Source organism: Ischnura elegans, chromosome X, assembly GCF_921293095.1.
Source record: "Ischnura elegans chromosome X, ioIscEleg1.1, whole genome shotgun sequence".
NCBI lineage: Eukaryota > Metazoa > Arthropoda > Insecta > Odonata > Coenagrionidae > Ischnura > Ischnura elegans.
This window is the reverse complement of record NC_060259.1, coordinates 21,311,724-21,329,049: the sequence shown is the minus strand read 5'-3', so window position 1 is coordinate 21,329,049 and position 17,326 is coordinate 21,311,724. Positions and strand designations below refer to the sequence as shown.

Sequence of the window (17,326 nt, the reverse complement as noted above, 5' to 3'; positions counted from 1 at the left end):
GGTACTCAATTGTACACTTCACACTCGCAGAGAAAGATTTTTCACTTAACCCGAGCTTTGGGGAAAGGATTTTTAAATCACTTATTATTTCGGATTTTAAATGCATAATAACTTTTTCGTTATGACTAATTATTGAAGTCTGCATCCAGTTTCAATCGAAGGTGGAAACTAGATCGAAGCTTCGTGTAGTGATGGAAATTCGAAAAAAGGATGTTAGAGGAGACAACTTCTTTGCTGTGATGTAGTTAATGGTGTGATTTTTATGAATATTTTCATTGTTTTTTTTCTGTTAGACCTTCCCCAAAATTTCCCTGCGCTCATCATACTGAGGTTTCGATAGGTTTAAAGACCAGTCGCTCATTGCCGCTAAGGATAACTTTCGTATATCTTTTATTGGCGTAAAAAATTTTTCTAATAAATAAACCGGACTTGGTTATCCTTGGTTTTATCAGTTTTCCTATTTGAATTATGAACCTTATGTTTTTATTAGATTTCCTGTGTGAATTCAATTAATAACATTTTGATATGCCATACCGTAAGATATGAATATTGCAAGAAAAACACATTGTCATACATATCTTCTCGTCGTATAAGTATTATTGATTGTGGTCATATTACCCCTTGGTCTCTCCCTTGCCTAGAAATGAAGGTGGAATAATTTGTCATAATTCCTCATATTGAGATAATCTTATTAATTTTGCCTTTTTTAATTACAGTTCCTAGCAAGCCAATGAATGTCACTGTCTTGAGAGTGTCGTCGAATGTAATTGATTTGGCATGGCATGAGCCAGTACAGCCGAATGGAGAAATTGATGGTTATAGAATATACTACATGCAGTGCAATCAAACATTCTACAGGACCGTTCGAATTTCTGATTCCTACATCGAATACAACCTTACTAGCCTAAGTAAGTTTAATTAATAAAAAATACTATGTTTAGCATTTCAGTGAACTTCTGGGATTTGTTGTTTTTTTTTGCTGAATGGCAGTTGTGAACTGTTCTCTAGCTTCGGTGTAAAGCTTGGGAAGATTTAATATCTATATTCAATTTGTTCTGTTTGAAATTTTCACTGGAGGGTAGGCTAATGATATGTTAACACATTCAAGTTATTTTGTAAATGGATGAACGTGAAAATGTGCCTTGGAAGCACCTAATTGATAGAAATGTATGAGCTGAGAATAAAGTCAGCTCTAATTTTGATCATGTATTCTTTCATGTTCAGGTCCCTGAAAAGAGTGGGGTGGGTTCCCACGTTGACTTTTATGCCTTGTTTTATATATGGTAACTAGGCCTTCTCTGATCGATGCTGATATTTATTCGATGTTCTTGGGTTGGGATTATGTAAATTATTATATGCCATTTATGAATCATTATTTCTGATGTCACCATGTCAGAGTGCAATTATAGATTTCAAATAGTCCATCGAAAATTATTCATTGTTTTCCAGAGTTTAATGTTTGTTTATATATTTTTTCAGAGCCATACACCGAGTACAAGATATGGTTAAATGCATTCACCAGGGTACACGATGGAGTTAATTCTGATCCCATCATTCAAAGGACTGATATAAGTGGTCCAAGCTCACCTAATATTTTAAATTTGACATGCCAGGCTGAGGATGCATTGTTCCTACAGTGGCAAAGACCCCTGGAATTTAATAATTCCATTGATTATTACTATGTGGGATACCGTGACGAAAAGGCATATATATATGAGGAAATAGTCATAAGTGTAACACCGGACAGGATGGAAGAATCGGTGAGTGTGAGTTCATTGATTACATAAATTGATGTTTGTTGGCTCTCGTAAACGCCTGCAATGCTTCAATATCATTCCTTAGTAGTTACTCATTGTCACCTTAATTTTAGTGAACGCTCCAATAACTTGGTCCTGAAACTTTAATGCAAGTTATCTTTTTTTCTGAAACGTAAGTTTTAATAGCCAGCTTTCTGATGGTTGAGGTTTTTATATCTTTGTAATCCACGATGTGAATGAATTTTTACACTGCCCATTACCATTTATTTTTCTTTTGGGATCAATTAAAAAAAGAGGTACTTACTCTTACTCATAGACATTGAGGTGAACAGGCAAATTATTTAAAATAAAATTTCACAGAATTCTGTGTATTTGCCTTTTTTCCTACACAGACTTCAGTTAGGTAGAATGAAAGCCAAGGGCACTGAGTGAGTACCCAATTTGGTCTTATTTACATTGGATAAAATGGGTTTCCTAGGAGGCCTAAAGCTTTTGTGGGGGAGTATCCAGTACTCCCTAGTAAGTAGCCTCCCCTTGGCACACTTTTAATTACCTCCCCTATGTGGAAATTATGTCGTTTTTCTGATAAAATGCATGGAATTCATGTGGTAATTATTTACCTTTATGATGTTTTCATTGATGCAATAGCAACTTTAAGTGCAAGCAGCAGCTTACTCACTCTCGTCTTTGATTGCAAATTGGAAGCATTAATATTCTGTTTAGAGAAAATGTATCTGTCCACCTCAGATTTCTCATGGGACCTATTTTGGAAACCATAAATCCCAATCTTGGCAATTGTTTATCTCCCTGCTTGCATGCATGCTCTTTCTTTTATATTCTACGTTCTTTCTTCGCGTGCATAACTTTATTTGACACTTCAGGGAGTGCATTATATTTTATGAGGCTAACAATCCCTCACCCAGGTGGTTTTTAATACATTATTTACATTTTTAAGCATATTAATATCAGGTGCCCCATAAGTTCTTATGTATACATAAAATAATTTATTTTAATACTTTCTTTGTGCTTACAAAACATTTCGAATATATTAATTTTCTTCATGAATTCAGAAAATTTCAAATTTGGTGAATCATCCACTTGGTAATTGCTGCTTAACTTTGCAATTGGTGGAAACGATTGCGTACATATGATTGTATTTTTTGTTGGCTGTAACTTAACTTTTATTTCTTTATAACTTAAATTTATTATTCTTTCATTTCAGATCATCATTCCCAACCTGACTATGGACACTATGTATGAAATCAAGGTTCGAGGGGCATCCTTGAGCATATTTGATCCAGTGAAAATAGTTTTAGGAGAAGAGTCAGAGGCTAAAAAAGTCTTTGTGACTAAGGACTGTGACAAAATTCAGTATTTTCCTGTTAGAAAAAATAATGAGTTGAGTGCCGGTATGATAGCTGGTGTTGTCTGTGCTGCATTTGCATTGCTGCTTGCTGTGATTGCATACATTCTATGGAGGTATGTTGATTTTTCTCTTCACTTTTATTCATTGCTCTTGCGAGCATGGCCTCAGGATTTCTATGGAGATGGCCTATTAATTTTTCTTCTTTAATGGTGGTTTTAAGCTGTTAATATTTCATACCTATGTTCTTAAATGAGCTCTCGCTTTACATTTTTTGATCTATCACCTACTTCTCGAGCTATTTGTAATGAAGATTTGACTGATATAATTGTTGGTTGATGATAAAGTGTATGATACTTCCCCCCCAAAATATAGCAGATTGTTTGCTGGTTTATGCACTAAAGTAACTCTGCTTAAAGTGAACAAGGTATTTTTATTTTCATGTTGGTATGTCATTATGCAACCATTTTAAGACTTAACCAATCAAACTATTCAAATGCCAGTTGACCTCTGCAGCCTATATGTTCTTTTAATAATTAAATGGAAGCAAATAATGAAAGTTTAAAGAAAGCTTCAGTTATTAATTTGTTTATTGTATTGTCATCTATTGATGATTCCATGTGAGACATAGCATATTTGGTTTGTTAATGTTGGTGACCAGATGTTCAATTTGCCCGCATGGATTGGGCCTGGTGTAAATTCTGCTTTAATGAGGTCACTGGGTCAGGGTTGCTGATTTAGGGTACTTATTTACCAATTTCATTTAATGAGACTTGTTACTCTTTCATTAAAAGATTATATATTTCTCTTTTTTAGTATTGTCTGGATCTGGCCATCAACATTAACTGTCTCTTGTCCTATGAAAAGAATTCTCTGCAAAATATGATGGCCCATATTTCTTTTAAATAGTTGTTGGATTATATATGATAAATTTTTCTTCATCCCAGTCCCCTCTTAAGTGTGCATCACTATTTTCCTATGTAATCTTGTTGGGTGATGCTAACAGCTGGCTTGTAGTTATTTTTTATGCAATTTTATTTAGCTCTCCTTGCGTGGTTTCCTTTGAAAATTTCACCTAAAAATATATTTTAAAGGGGCAGTTTGGTAATCCTCCCACTTCATTATTACTTGGAGTGGGGAAGATGCAGTGTGTACTCATTCCACAAATACTTTGTATTTCTCTCTCCCATAACCTCACTCTGAAATTGTATTTTGAAATTTGTGAACAACAAAATTGGAATTTGATTTGGAAAAAATCATTCATTTTAACAGGAATTTGAACCTGGATCCCCTGAGCTATTCTAGATACAGGGGCAGATTCAGGATTTTTTGGGTGGGTGGGGGGCACAAGCTTCTTTTCTTATGATAGGTCCTCTCATATTTGAGATTAAAAACAAAATACGAAAATAACTGTAGAAAATATTTTTTTTATTTTGATATGAAAGATATTAATACAGTGCAACCTCGATATAACGACACTCCACAGTGCACTAATAAACACTCGCTAGAGCAAATTGTCGCTTTACCGGAGGTGGAGCAAATAATAGCCAATATACCTGTTGCGAACAGATTTACAGGAACAGGAGTGGTTCGGCGACAGATAAACATATATCCGATAAACGTAAGCATAAATCCAGGCGAAAGGCGATGTTTTTTTGCATCACTAAATTTCCTTACTCAAATAACGACTAACTATTCAAACAATTTATAAGCGCCGCACTGAATAAAAATCATGCAAAGTATTGTTTCGTCAATCATTATATTTATCGAACAGTTTACCACATAAATTTGAGACTGAGCACTCCATTAACTTCATTTCTAACAGATCGCTAGCAATTACAGAGGTTAAGGAGTCTTGATGAAAGTCTTCCGGCGGTGAAACCCTCGCTATGGCGAGAGCCAACGCCGAAAGGGTCTCGTGAAAACGAATTCTTAACACGCTTATTATAGGGTCAATTGACGGTGCATCGGCTACCTCTCGTAATAGCGGGGGTGTCGCTATAGCCCGAACTCGCTTTTACGAGGTTCCACTGTACTAAATTAAATGATTGATGCTCCGTAATACACAAATTAAAACAAACGTAATGATAACTGTATTAAATATCTTGTCTATTTTTTAAGTATCTGAGGGGACATGCTCCCGTGACCCCCCCTCCCCCCTAAATCTGCCTATGTCTACATATATCCAGATTTCTCTCCTAACAAAGTGTTTGGGATAATCCCTGTTAGTTCTTAGTCCTGTCAGGTAGCGCTAGGAATTCACATGAGATTCATGTATCTAAAAATAACGCCAGTATCATCACTACTCTGGATCTTAGTAGATTACATCTCTTCAACATTTTTGTTGAGAAATTAAAACTGATTCTTTCGTTGAATGCATCATTGTATTACTGCACCATTTTAAATTATCTCTCATGGATGTTATATGATAAATCTTTCTACTTCAACCTATTAGCCCAAATTCTTGGGCTTACATCTTTTACGCATTTGTAGTTATCTAGTGTAAGGGCTTGAGCCTTAAATATGATAGTTATGTGAAATTGGCTATCATTTCTTATGAATACTATATTCTTGGATTACATACGCTAATAATAATTAATTGTGTTGTATGTTTATTCCTTTACAGAAAATGTTTCCATGCTGCTTATTATTACTTGGATGACCCACCAAGGGCTCCATTGCCTCCCTTGGTTGAGTGGGATTCTAAGTCTGATAACAACTACAAACCTGGAATCCCAGTTCATATGTTTCCAAAGTGCGTGGCTGAGCTCCATGCCGATGGTGACATTGGCTTTAGCAAAGAATATGATAGCATTCAGGCTGCCGCCACCCAGGATGAGTACACCTGTGAACATTCTCAACATCCTGATAACAAGCAAAAGAATCGCTACCTCAACATTTTAGCTTGTAAGTTGTTTTTCATTTTTTACCCATTTAGTATGCATAGCTTTAGGAGAAAGGGTGGGTCATTTACACTGTTTTGCCCGTTCTGATTCTTGGCATCAGTCCTTGGCCTTAGTTCTTGGTGTAGGTTCTAAGTAAAGTGCTTATTTCCATTTCTGATTTTGCTTGGGTATCATGAAAACTGCCTAATATTATCTCACAAGTTATTGAATCAGTAACGTCAATGTATATGCATTATGCGAGTGAAAAGTTTTCAAATAGGTTTTGTTCAGTCAAAACAATTTTGTTCTAGTGTGGTTCTGATTCTTTGTGGCTTTAGTTCTGATTCTGATTTTGAGCCGAAGAAATGACACCAAGAACTGGTGGACCAAACCGATCCTTACGTATAGCATAGAATGAAAGTAGACCTGATTGTCAACTGTCACATAATAGGACATCTACATCATCTGCGAGGAAGCAATCATGGGCAAAGCCAGATACATGAGGGGTATGAAACAACTACCAATCATACGAGTGTCCCATGATCATTAGGACTATTTATGTAGGTACTCTGAGCCCATAGAGGTTAGGAATTCACCCTCAGGGAACCTGCTGGACTTAAGCTAGGGCATTGGTTGGTCATCATCAATTGGTGGTTGGCAGAGTAGACCCTCGGATATAAATGCCTTGGAAACTTCCTCTGGAGCTACCTTGCCTTTTCAAATGTCTATCTATCTAGCGTGAATAGTCATTTTCCTTTCCTCTCAGTTTTATGTCTATGTTCAATATAAAATGTTAGGGTGTATATTTTATTTTAAATCCTGCCTTATGCATTGGTCATTGATGTAGACTCTGGATTCTTCTTAGGGTCCAAGGGTGATCCTAATTACTTTCAATTCAAATGAAGTGACCATGAAGGTCACTCCCAGCAGAAAATCAGGCAAATTTCAGGCAGTCCTGATATCCTGTCAGAGTAAAAAACGAGGGCTGCTGTAAGGTATTGTACTTGTCTTACTAAAATCCCACACTGCTTCATCTAACATCAACCATTGCAGAAAAATGAAATATATTCCACTTTAGGGACATAGCTATCCTGTGTTGCTCACTCAGTGGTTCAGCCTGAAGGTTGGTAAGGATAAGGAAGGGTAGAGTTTACCTCAGACTTAGCTCAGAGCCAGTTCCTTTCCCTTGGCTACCTATCACTTACAAGATTTTTGTTTGGGATTTCCGAAGGCTTCATGTAGGAATCAAACGTGGGACTTTGGTCTGTTAGTGACAATAATAGGCATATCCCCTATTATTTGTGGCTTTTGAGAAATTTTGTCTTATAAATGGCCTCCCAATTAGTACGCGAAATTATCCTACTACATTTTTGGGAGCAGTGACAGAGATGCAGAGGCTGATATATAGCTGCTTGAGATGAGTTCTGTGGATTTATGAGGAAGGATCAAAAAATAAGGGCAAAATTGAAAAAGAAAATTCAAAAATTTAAATTTTTGTGTTACGACTGATAGTCACCTTTGAAGTACTCTCCATAAACTATAATATACCGGTTCAAACATTTTTTCCACAGTGCAAAACACTTCTGATACCTACTCGTCTTTTCCGATGCCATGCAGAGCTGCCTTTGATTATATTTTCAACTCCAGAATATCATCTAAATGTTTCCCTTTCATCACCCTATTCATCCGGGAGAACAAAAGAAATCAGAATGTGCAAATATGGGGTTGGTGAGGAAGCGGTGTCATAAGGCTTTTTGCCATAAACAGTGTAATCAGGAGTCAACAACCTGGGGATGAATTTCACTGTGATTTATTTGCTATTTTTCTGCTAAAATGCACTCCACAGAACTCCACAAAGTACCAGATTGCTCAGCAAGTTCATAATAGTGTGCCTCCTATCCTTGTACACAAGGGCATGAAGTTTTTCAATGTTTTCATCAGTTGTGTATGTGGATGCAATTTTACCGAGTAGAGAACATAATTTCACTGCTGCACGCTGCTCTTGAATACCAACCATTTCCAAAATCGAAGAGGTCAAAAATTTGGTGAACGAAAATTGTCACAGGGGTTGCTACAACTATGTACAGCCGTGCTGTTTTGAATTATGCCTCAGAAAGGGTGTATTAACACCCATGCAGTTTGAGAATACGAAACTGTAAGAGTAACCCCCTCAGCAATTTCTGTCCGGTTATTTTGGGTCCTCCCTCATATGTAAGATATTTGGTTAAAAAAGGTACCAAATTGTTATCATTCTAAATAATTTTAGTTTTGGCTTGGTCTGGCTTTCATATGATCCAGTTGATTTTTTCTGCAGTGTAAGATTAATTTTTACTCCGCATAGCATTTTTGTCTCGTGTCCCTGAAAGAAATGTAAAAAGTTGGAAAAAGAGTCACTTTTGATGAGGCCCAATAAAGTGGTGCAAAAACATAAAATGTGTGAATGAAAATCATGGCTCTTTATTTGGTATTTTGAATGTATTGTAAAAATGCCCATTTTCCTTTGATATTTCATTGATTGGCTTTGATTTAACCTTTGCCAAAGCCATATTGCATTGATATGTCTTTAAGGGCTTGATAAAAAAGATTGGAAAGCGGATTGATTTTTGTGCATATATTTTTCTTGAAAATTATTTACTCAGGGTTGAATTTTACTTCATCACAGTAGCATGATCTATCTTGCTTCTCTAGAGCAGAGTTGACTCAGCTGTCTGGCTGATTTACTTGAGATGGTCCCTGGGAAAGGCAAATAATGGCAGAATATAACATTTACCAATGCATTTGCCTTTCTGGGAGCTCTAATTCTGCTTTGAAAGCATCATGTAGAGCAGGAAGGCGAGTTCATGCTACGTGATTGCTGTTGTATTATACATTTCCAGCTGCAATTGCTTCATGGACAACTTGTGTGCAATGCAACTTGTGGCATAGTCTCTCAGGCATGTTGTCTGCTTTCCACTGTGATTTGACTCAATGAGTCCGGGTTAGCAAAGATTGACTCTCCGAGTCACTCACTGAGTCAATCTTTGCTTACTCGGACAATTCCAGCTTAAGGACTTTGCATCACACTTGCACAGATGCCTAGATCTTGGGAAAAAGCTCTTTGCGTTGTGTTTCACAAGATTTTCCTCAGTTTATCTCTAGAATTATTGTGAATGTCCAGCACAGACAACTCATATTTTCTTGTATACATGAATACTCGCTGCAAAATAATTTTAGTACATGTATCACCCAAATATTTGGTAACTATTTTAGGGACACTTTTTCAGGATGGACCAATTAACTATTTGTTTTAACAATTGAATGCTTTGTACAATTGAAATTATAATTTAGGTACTTAGCGTGTATTAAAAAATCGTTTATTCCAATGCATGTGTACTCAAAAATATCTCTCCTCCCTCTTTCAAAAAGCATGGAAACGATAGAAAACAGAATGTAAGGATGACTGTGAGAATTGAGGGGCCTCATCTTTGGGTATAACTAGCACCTGATATAGTGAGAGACCTCCCAGCTAATTATAGCTTCTTAAATCGAGCTACCTGTATAGCGATTGTGTTTTAATTCAATTAAGGCTGCCTAATATCTCTCATTTGTGCTACAAGTGGCTGTGTCAAATTTCAATAGCTTTGCATGAAGAATATGATCTTTCTTCTATAAAGCATTGTAATCAAGAAGTCCTCAGTTACTATCATTTTTTTTTATTTTTGTTGTTGCAGATGACCACAGTCGAGTCCAGCTGCTGCCAGTGCCTGGACAAAAGAAATCACTTGACTATGTGAATGCTAACTACATCGATGGATTCATGCGATCTCGTGCCTACATAGGCACTCAAGGGCCTCTCCCAGCCACTTTTGACTGTTTCTGGAGAATGGTTTGGGAACAACGTGTGGCTATCATTGTTATGATTACAAACCTAGTGGAGCGTGGCAGGGTAAGCATCTTCTCTTTCTTAATAATGACTATTGCTGATCCCCATGCATATTTCATGTGGTGTCGTTGTCCTTTGGTCCTTTCAAACTGAAGTATTCAGTCAGGAAAACTGATGAAATTTTTTCTACACCAGAATTTTTGCCAATGGTGCAACCCCCCTCCTTCATTATTGGGTGACAATTCTTCAGCTTCATGTTTGCGTACTTCTTCAGTAGCATTCAAATTTTCTAGGTAGACAGCTATGATAAATACTGTTGAATTCTAAAATATTTCATTTTCTGTTCAATTGACTATTTTATTTAGGTACCTGCTTCTTTTTCTAAAAATTGTGATCCCATATACACCCATGCCTCGCATAGCGCAATTTCGATATAGCACAAATTTGTACCTCAAGGAAACATCGCAATGCAGTGTAGCCTAATCAAAAAACTTTAACGCTCTTATAATAAAACGTGAACTTGCACTCAGTACATACGAAATTGCTATCATCTTAGGCATATTAATATTATTGCTTGCCTTAAATCTTCTTTTTTGTTTATATATTAATCGAAATCCATTGCTGTGCAATGTTCAAAAGCATTACTCGTCCTTGGGTCCAGATAACCGGCCTACCAAAGTAATTTATCTCATACCCTTAACAGAATGACATTAGTGAATTTAGATCATTGATTAAGCGTGGAGCTAGTGGAAATGAGATTTTTGAAAGCAATATGGTTTGAGATGTAATTTTTGCCATCATTGGTTATCAGGTGATTGACCTCCAGGTAGAGAGTCTATGCTAAAGCCTTCAAGGTCATCGGTATTCACGGGGGAGAAGTGGAGTGGTGGCCGAGTTGTGTATGAATAGCATCAACACAGAAAAGGGTCCGCTATTGAGTTTCAAACACAATGGCTTCATTCCCTCCTAGCAGTAATAGGCCCTCTGCGTCTCAGGAATACAGTGCAGCAGTAGAAGGTGATTTCGATAGAGCCATACAGAGTAAAAACCAAGAGAACAATGACAAAAAATAGGAATGCAGAAAAACCATAAACCTAGAAGAGAAATTGAAAGAGGTAAATTGCTTTGAAAATGGAGGGCGTCAAAGCGATATTGCGTGGAAGTTTAAATGCTCTCGATGCCTTATTCTGAGTAAAGACGAAGTTAAAACATCAGTGACCTCAGCCGCACCAACTTCAACCAAGCGGTCAAGATGTACGGAAAGTTCATTGTGAATCTGTACAAAAAGACGAGGGTGGTAATCGCTCCGAAACATTCAGTGAAAGCTCCGGTTGGTTCCAGAATTTTAAACGGCAAGCAGGTATTTTCAGTTCGGTGATATCAGGTGAATCTACAAGGGTTGATAGCGCAGTCACGGAAACATTTTCTGATGAACTCTAAGCTGTGATGAAAGAGGCGCATTTCCCTAGTTATTTAGTTCCCCTAGGTAGCTTCCCTAGCAAGGCAACTAGTTTTTAGTGTTGATGAGATGATATTGTTTTGGAAAAGAATGCAATCTCGTTCATTAATTTTTAGGGAAGGAAAACCTGGGTCAGATTACTAGGCATTTTAAGACTGTTTCACGTAGCTGCTAGTGCCTCGGAGGACTTCAAATTAAAATGATTTATCGTTCATAAACTCCGCTAGCTAAGAAATGGCATTCAAAGGGGTACATATTTGCCTGTCATTTCGATGAGCGACAAAAGGGCCTGGGTGACACCCTAATGGGGAACATGCACACTTTTTTTAAAGTACTGAAATAAGAAGGCCTCTACCTCAAGTGTACTCGCCGAAAATTTCGCGTATGAATAATGCTTTTTAGCTGAGTTATGAGTCTTTAAAAATTGATCTTCATCAGCTGATTGAAAACACAACGTCATCGGAGCGTGACGTCACGGCACGGTTTCCACAGATGACAGACTGAGGAAGTGGATAGAAAATCGATCTACGAGGTCTCAAATGCAAATTGGCAAAAATAATTTCTGTTTTAACGACAAAATGCAGACTGTGAATATTTTGGGTTGCCAAGGGGTTGTTGAAACAAATAAAGGGGATTGTTTGGGGAGATTTGGAAAGATTAAATGAAAATAAGTTGGTTGCAGATTGTGTTCTACGTTGGACACCCACATCATTTGGTTAGTGGAATAAGTGTATTGCAGCATGAATATTCATTAAACAAACGTGTGAATACCATATATATCGTATTTAGTGCCCTGCCACTGAAGTACCTCTATTTTATCGCTGGAAAAGGTTTTTGCTTGTGCCCCAAAGGACACAAATAAGAGAAGAAAGTGGTTGATGACCTACGGAATGGAATTAAATACGTCCTTTACATTGTCAACGGGATATTTCTCAACGTAAGTACACTCTTGAATCACGGTTAACATAGGGTTTTATCAAATCCCCAGTATTTCTCGGATGCCCACCAAATGTAAGATATATCACTCATTTCACCAAATAAATAGCCCTAGAAATGTACCCAATAGTCCACCGATTGTAGCATTATATACATAAAGGAAGATGTCTATTCATGAGAATAAATACTGATTACGATTAAACCACGGGGAAAAATAAGGAGTATACGAGAAATATGTGGCTTTTGGTAAGGTAAACTAAGTACAGTGGAACCTCGTTAAAGCGAGTACGGGCTATAGCGACACCCCCGCTATTACGAGAGATAGCCGATGCACCGTCAATTGACCCTATAATAAGCGTGTTAAAAAATTCGTTTTTACGAGACCCTTTCGGTGTTGGCTCTCGCCATAGCGAGGGTTTCACCGCCGGAAGACTTTCATGAAGACTCCTTAACCTCTGTCATTGCTAGCGATCTGTTAGAAATGAAGTTAATGGAGTGCTCAGTCTCAAATGTATGTGGTAAACTGTCGTTTGATAAATATAATGATGACGAAACAATGCTTTGCATGATTTTTATTCAGTGCGGCGCTTATAAATTGTCTGAATAGTTGGTCGTTATTTGAGTAAGGAAATTTTGTGATGCAAAAAAACATCGCCTTTCGTCTGGATTTATGCTTACGTTTATCGGATAGATGTTTATCTGTCGCCGCACCACTCCTGTTCCTGTATATCTGTTCGCAACAGGTATATTGGCTATTATTTGCTCCACCTCCGGAAAAGCGACAATTCGCTATAGCGAGTGTTTAGTAGTGCCCGTGGGGTGTCGTTATATCGAGGTGGTGCTGTATATAAGTTGGTGCTGTGATGCCCGTAAAGTTCGCTGCATGTCAACGCAAAATCTAAAATTTCGTCTCGTTTCTGCAGTGGTTTTCTGTTCAAAAACAGAAACTTGATTAAGTACAGCGTAAATAGTACTTGAAACTTATTTATGTGTCTACCAAATACTTTTTTTTACCTTTTTCACGATCATTTGGATCTCAACTTCGGCCGATTAGGGAAAACTATCTAAGTTCCGCATAGTAGTGAGCTAAGTAAATACATAAGATAGATTTTCAGCTAGCAATAGATATAATAAATCTTAATAGACAACAAATAAATATTTAAAAACGTTCGTAAAATAATTGTCATTAATCGCATAGTTATTTACCTGTCTATTTTACTCCCGCATCGTCCTAGTGACTTAGCTATCAGCCGCCATAAGGAAGTCGACCAAAAGTAAATAGGTATTTTGCTTTCTTAAATCCATCTTAAGTCAAGTTGTCCTTTTAGGAACTACTACAAAGCTCAACGAAGATTTTTACTTCGATATCTTGCATTCAAGGCTTTACCACTCTACTCTCTTAGCGAAGGGAATGGTGTACCGTGCGATGACGTCAGAGGCGTTTCAGATCACGTGACTTCAAGCGATGTTCGAGCATTTTTAATTAGCATTTATTGACGTTTGTGGAGTACTAGGAGAGTTTTGGCTTATATATATGGACTCGTGAGAAAATTTTCTATTCAATGAGACTAACTAGCATGATGAACAAATTCCATGCATGTTCCCCATTGTTTTAGACTGGTTTGAAAAATCGTCAACTGCCGGCAATGCATTATGAACCATAGAGATAGCAGATGTTAGCCCACCCACACGACAGGAGTGAATTTCAAAAGCTCATACAAATTTTTTTTAACATGAATAAAAGTCTTTAAATGTGTGTGTACTGTCTTTAAAGATATTTTAAACAATAAACAATTACATAAACAAGGTTTTCTAAGGCTATTTATGGGAATATATATGGTGTAGAGAAAAGTAGATACTAGAGATGTGCGAATAGTATCCGCGAATACTCGAATACCTCGAATACCAGAAAGTATTCGATATTCGAGATCTCGAATAGTTATGCCAAAGGTACCGTCTCGAATACCTCGAATACTTTGAATTTCGCATCATACGCTTTCGCTCGCACGTCATTGGTAGTTGACTCTGAAAAATGAGAACTCGAGTCATTTAGTGCATGCAGCGCCGTTTTAGGCAAGCTGACGAACTATATCAAATTCGCGGTTTAGAGCGGTGAAAAGAGTTCGAAATTGATAGGGTGAAAAAATCCGAGAATCCCAGGTGTCCCCCACCAGGAGTAACTCAGTGCCGTGGGATAGCAACATATGCGCATTTCCCACGATCCGCTATTCCCTCCATTCAGCATTCACCCCACCCAATCTGACGATTTCCTCTTCTCCGAAAACAAACAATAGGTCCCAGCTCGTGCAGGGATCGTATTACGAAGACTTTAGCCTCGAAAAAATATAAAGTTACCGGAAAATAATAGAATCGCGTTTCACCCTTCACTCTTTCTCCCCCACTGACCATTTTCCCGCATTCATCTTTTGATAAAAATAAGACGAGGTGTTTACCATGTGTCCTTTGTGGCTAATAACGACAAGCACTTATTTTGAATCTTCCCCAGGAGATGAAACTACCAAGGGGAGGAACTCAGTGCCGTGGGATAGTGACATAGGCGCATTTCCCACGATCTGCTATCCCCCTCCCTTCAGCATTCGCCTCACCCACTCTGACGATTTCCTCTTCTCCGATATCAAACAAAAGATCCGACCTCGCGCAGGGATCGTATTACGAAGACCTTAGCTTCGAAAAAAATATCAAGTTACGCGAGAAAAATAAAAGCGTGTCTCGCACCCACCCCCTTTTCTCACCCACTGACCTTTTTCTACCAACCTGTTTCGAATTTCCCCCTTTCTGGAGGTCAACTGCTGCATGAGTCATCTACTAGCCCGAAAGGTGTCTAACAATTACTTTCGGCAATTATTATTACACTTTTATTGGATTGAAATATTAGTGATATGCGCGTAATTTAAGAAAGAATAAGACCAAACACGACATATTTCTGACTTTATTTAAGCATCTTACGCAGGAAAATAAATGCCGGAAAGACGAAGAAATACGACGGGGGCTTAGCATTTTGGCGTAATGCTCAAATAGGGTGCTTTCCTATTATTTTTTATTGCCTAAATCGAAATATTAATACTCCTGGAGTACGCATTTAACGCTTTTAGATTTTTATTGGACGATATCTATTTTTCGCGATTAAATTAAAAGTGAAAATTTTCAAACGTGCGAAAATGCGACGCGTTAGTGGGAATGATGGGGAAAAGTCCGTGTGACACATTTCTGGTTCCCCCTCCCGCCTCGTGAGGTGACCTTGGGCGAGGCTCAGAGCGCTGATACCTTACCAAACCTTACCTTATCAAACGAAGAAAACTTTCCGACCTTAGCCAGTTTTAATAAGTGATTACTAAGACATGTTTCCCTGAGCTCTGTGCCTCATGCATGCATTAGTAACCTCGGACGATGTAAAATTTCTATCCTCTCGTGTAGAAACTAGGTCCCTGTGATGTCAAGTGGAGTTGCATCATATGGGTGCCAATCTGGCCTTTTTCAAATGAGGATAAAATTGACCATTGCCATTGGTCTAGACTGGTATTTCTAGAACCAAATAATTGGTATATTATGAATACACCAATGGTAGGTAACGAATCACAATCAATGCCTTTCGTTTTCTTTAATGAAGGAAACTACCCTATTGTTTCCATAAAATTAAAATATTCCATTAATCAGCTAAATTCCTGTTTGAATCCTTTAAAGGCAATCACAAGTACTCGCCAAAATCTTGGGTTTCCTGCTGCATAGGCGACCTAGTCAAACATTCTCACATTAATAGGTTAGTATTCGAGGTATTCGAAATTCGAGGTATTCGAATATTCGAACAATGATTTGATATTCGAATTCGATATTCGAATTCGAGAAATCTACTATTCGACCCATCCCTAGTAGATACCCAACACCTATGCTACAAGGAACGCATCCCTATCTACCCAATGTTAAAATGCTCTCGTATAACACAAATTCGCATAGCACAAAGATCCCAAAGAACGCATCCCTTGCGCTATACGAGGCATGGGTGTAATAAGTGAAATTTTTTTAAATTTCTTAGATGAATTCAAGTAGGCTATTTAGTTGCTCACAGCCCAAAAATCACTCTTCGTATCATTTTGAAGTTCTAAGTTTCATGTGCAATGCTCGTTGATGTGCTGAATTCTATTTGCTCCTGCTGTGTTTCCCTGACGAGGATCGAAGGATTTTATTTCCATATGACCTAGGATAATGTAGCATACTTCCCATCAGTGGCATAGCCAGGAATTTCGTTCAGGGGTGGGGGTCCAAAACCAGGAGGGAAAGTTTTTGAAAAACAGGGCACTAAGTATAGGTTTTTAAACTAATTTTAACAATTTTCATAATTGAGAAAACTTCATTTGTTAAATAAATATTTTGAAAATGATTTTTCAATATTTTGTTATCTTTTATGAAGGAAAATAATTGTGTTTTTATATTTTTGGGGGTCAGGACCCCACCCCTAGCTACGCCACTGCCTCCCATTTACACCGTAGTATAAGAAATTCCACATGGGTGTAATGCATGTATTATGTGTTATTCTATGTGGCTAATGAAAAGGCTGGTGTAACTTATATTAGGGTATGTTCGCACAATGCAAAAAGGAAGTCTTAGCATTCTGCAAGATTTATATTGTTATAGATGTGTAATACCATGCAACTCTTCGATTTCTAAAATTATGTTTTGGTACTAAAGATATTCAATTATTTTTTTCATCTTGACATTCTTCTGTCCTTATCATGCATTTTTGATGCAATTTCAATGCTAGGAATTTTTATTGATAGATTGATACTGTTAAAATTGTCAGTTTTTAAATTCATCCCTGTGTATCATTATTGCCATATGTGGTATCAATGTATCACTCAAAAGGCATACATTTTCAACGATGATATTCAAATGTTTACTCTCCTTTAGAAGTTTATTTGTATCTTAGGTGCTTGTTTGAGAGCAAGTTCTCAAGGCTGATTTTATGGCATTCATTATTTTTTCTACATAAATTGATGTGTACTTGAGCAGCTAACCCTTGCACTGGTAATGGGAGGTTCCACAGCTGAA

At 37.5% G+C, this 17,326-nt stretch overlaps 1 protein-coding gene across 1 annotated transcript in view; it reads left to right on the top strand.

Annotated features, from left to right (window-relative positions):
* LOC124171843 (tyrosine-protein phosphatase 99A) overlaps positions 1–17,326 on the top strand; it is a 1,017,936-nt gene that overhangs the window by 979,428 nt on the left and 21,182 nt on the right. Inside the window, exons 7-11 of the mRNA XM_046551201.1 lie at positions 717–908; positions 1,480–1,760; positions 2,980–3,236; positions 5,747–6,027; positions 9,716–9,930. Coding sequence (XP_046407157.1) covers positions 717–908; positions 1,480–1,760; positions 2,980–3,236; positions 5,747–6,027; positions 9,716–9,930 — 1,226 coding nt within the window. The remainder of the gene's footprint in view (positions 1–716; positions 909–1,479; positions 1,761–2,979; positions 3,237–5,746; positions 6,028–9,715; positions 9,931–17,326) is intronic.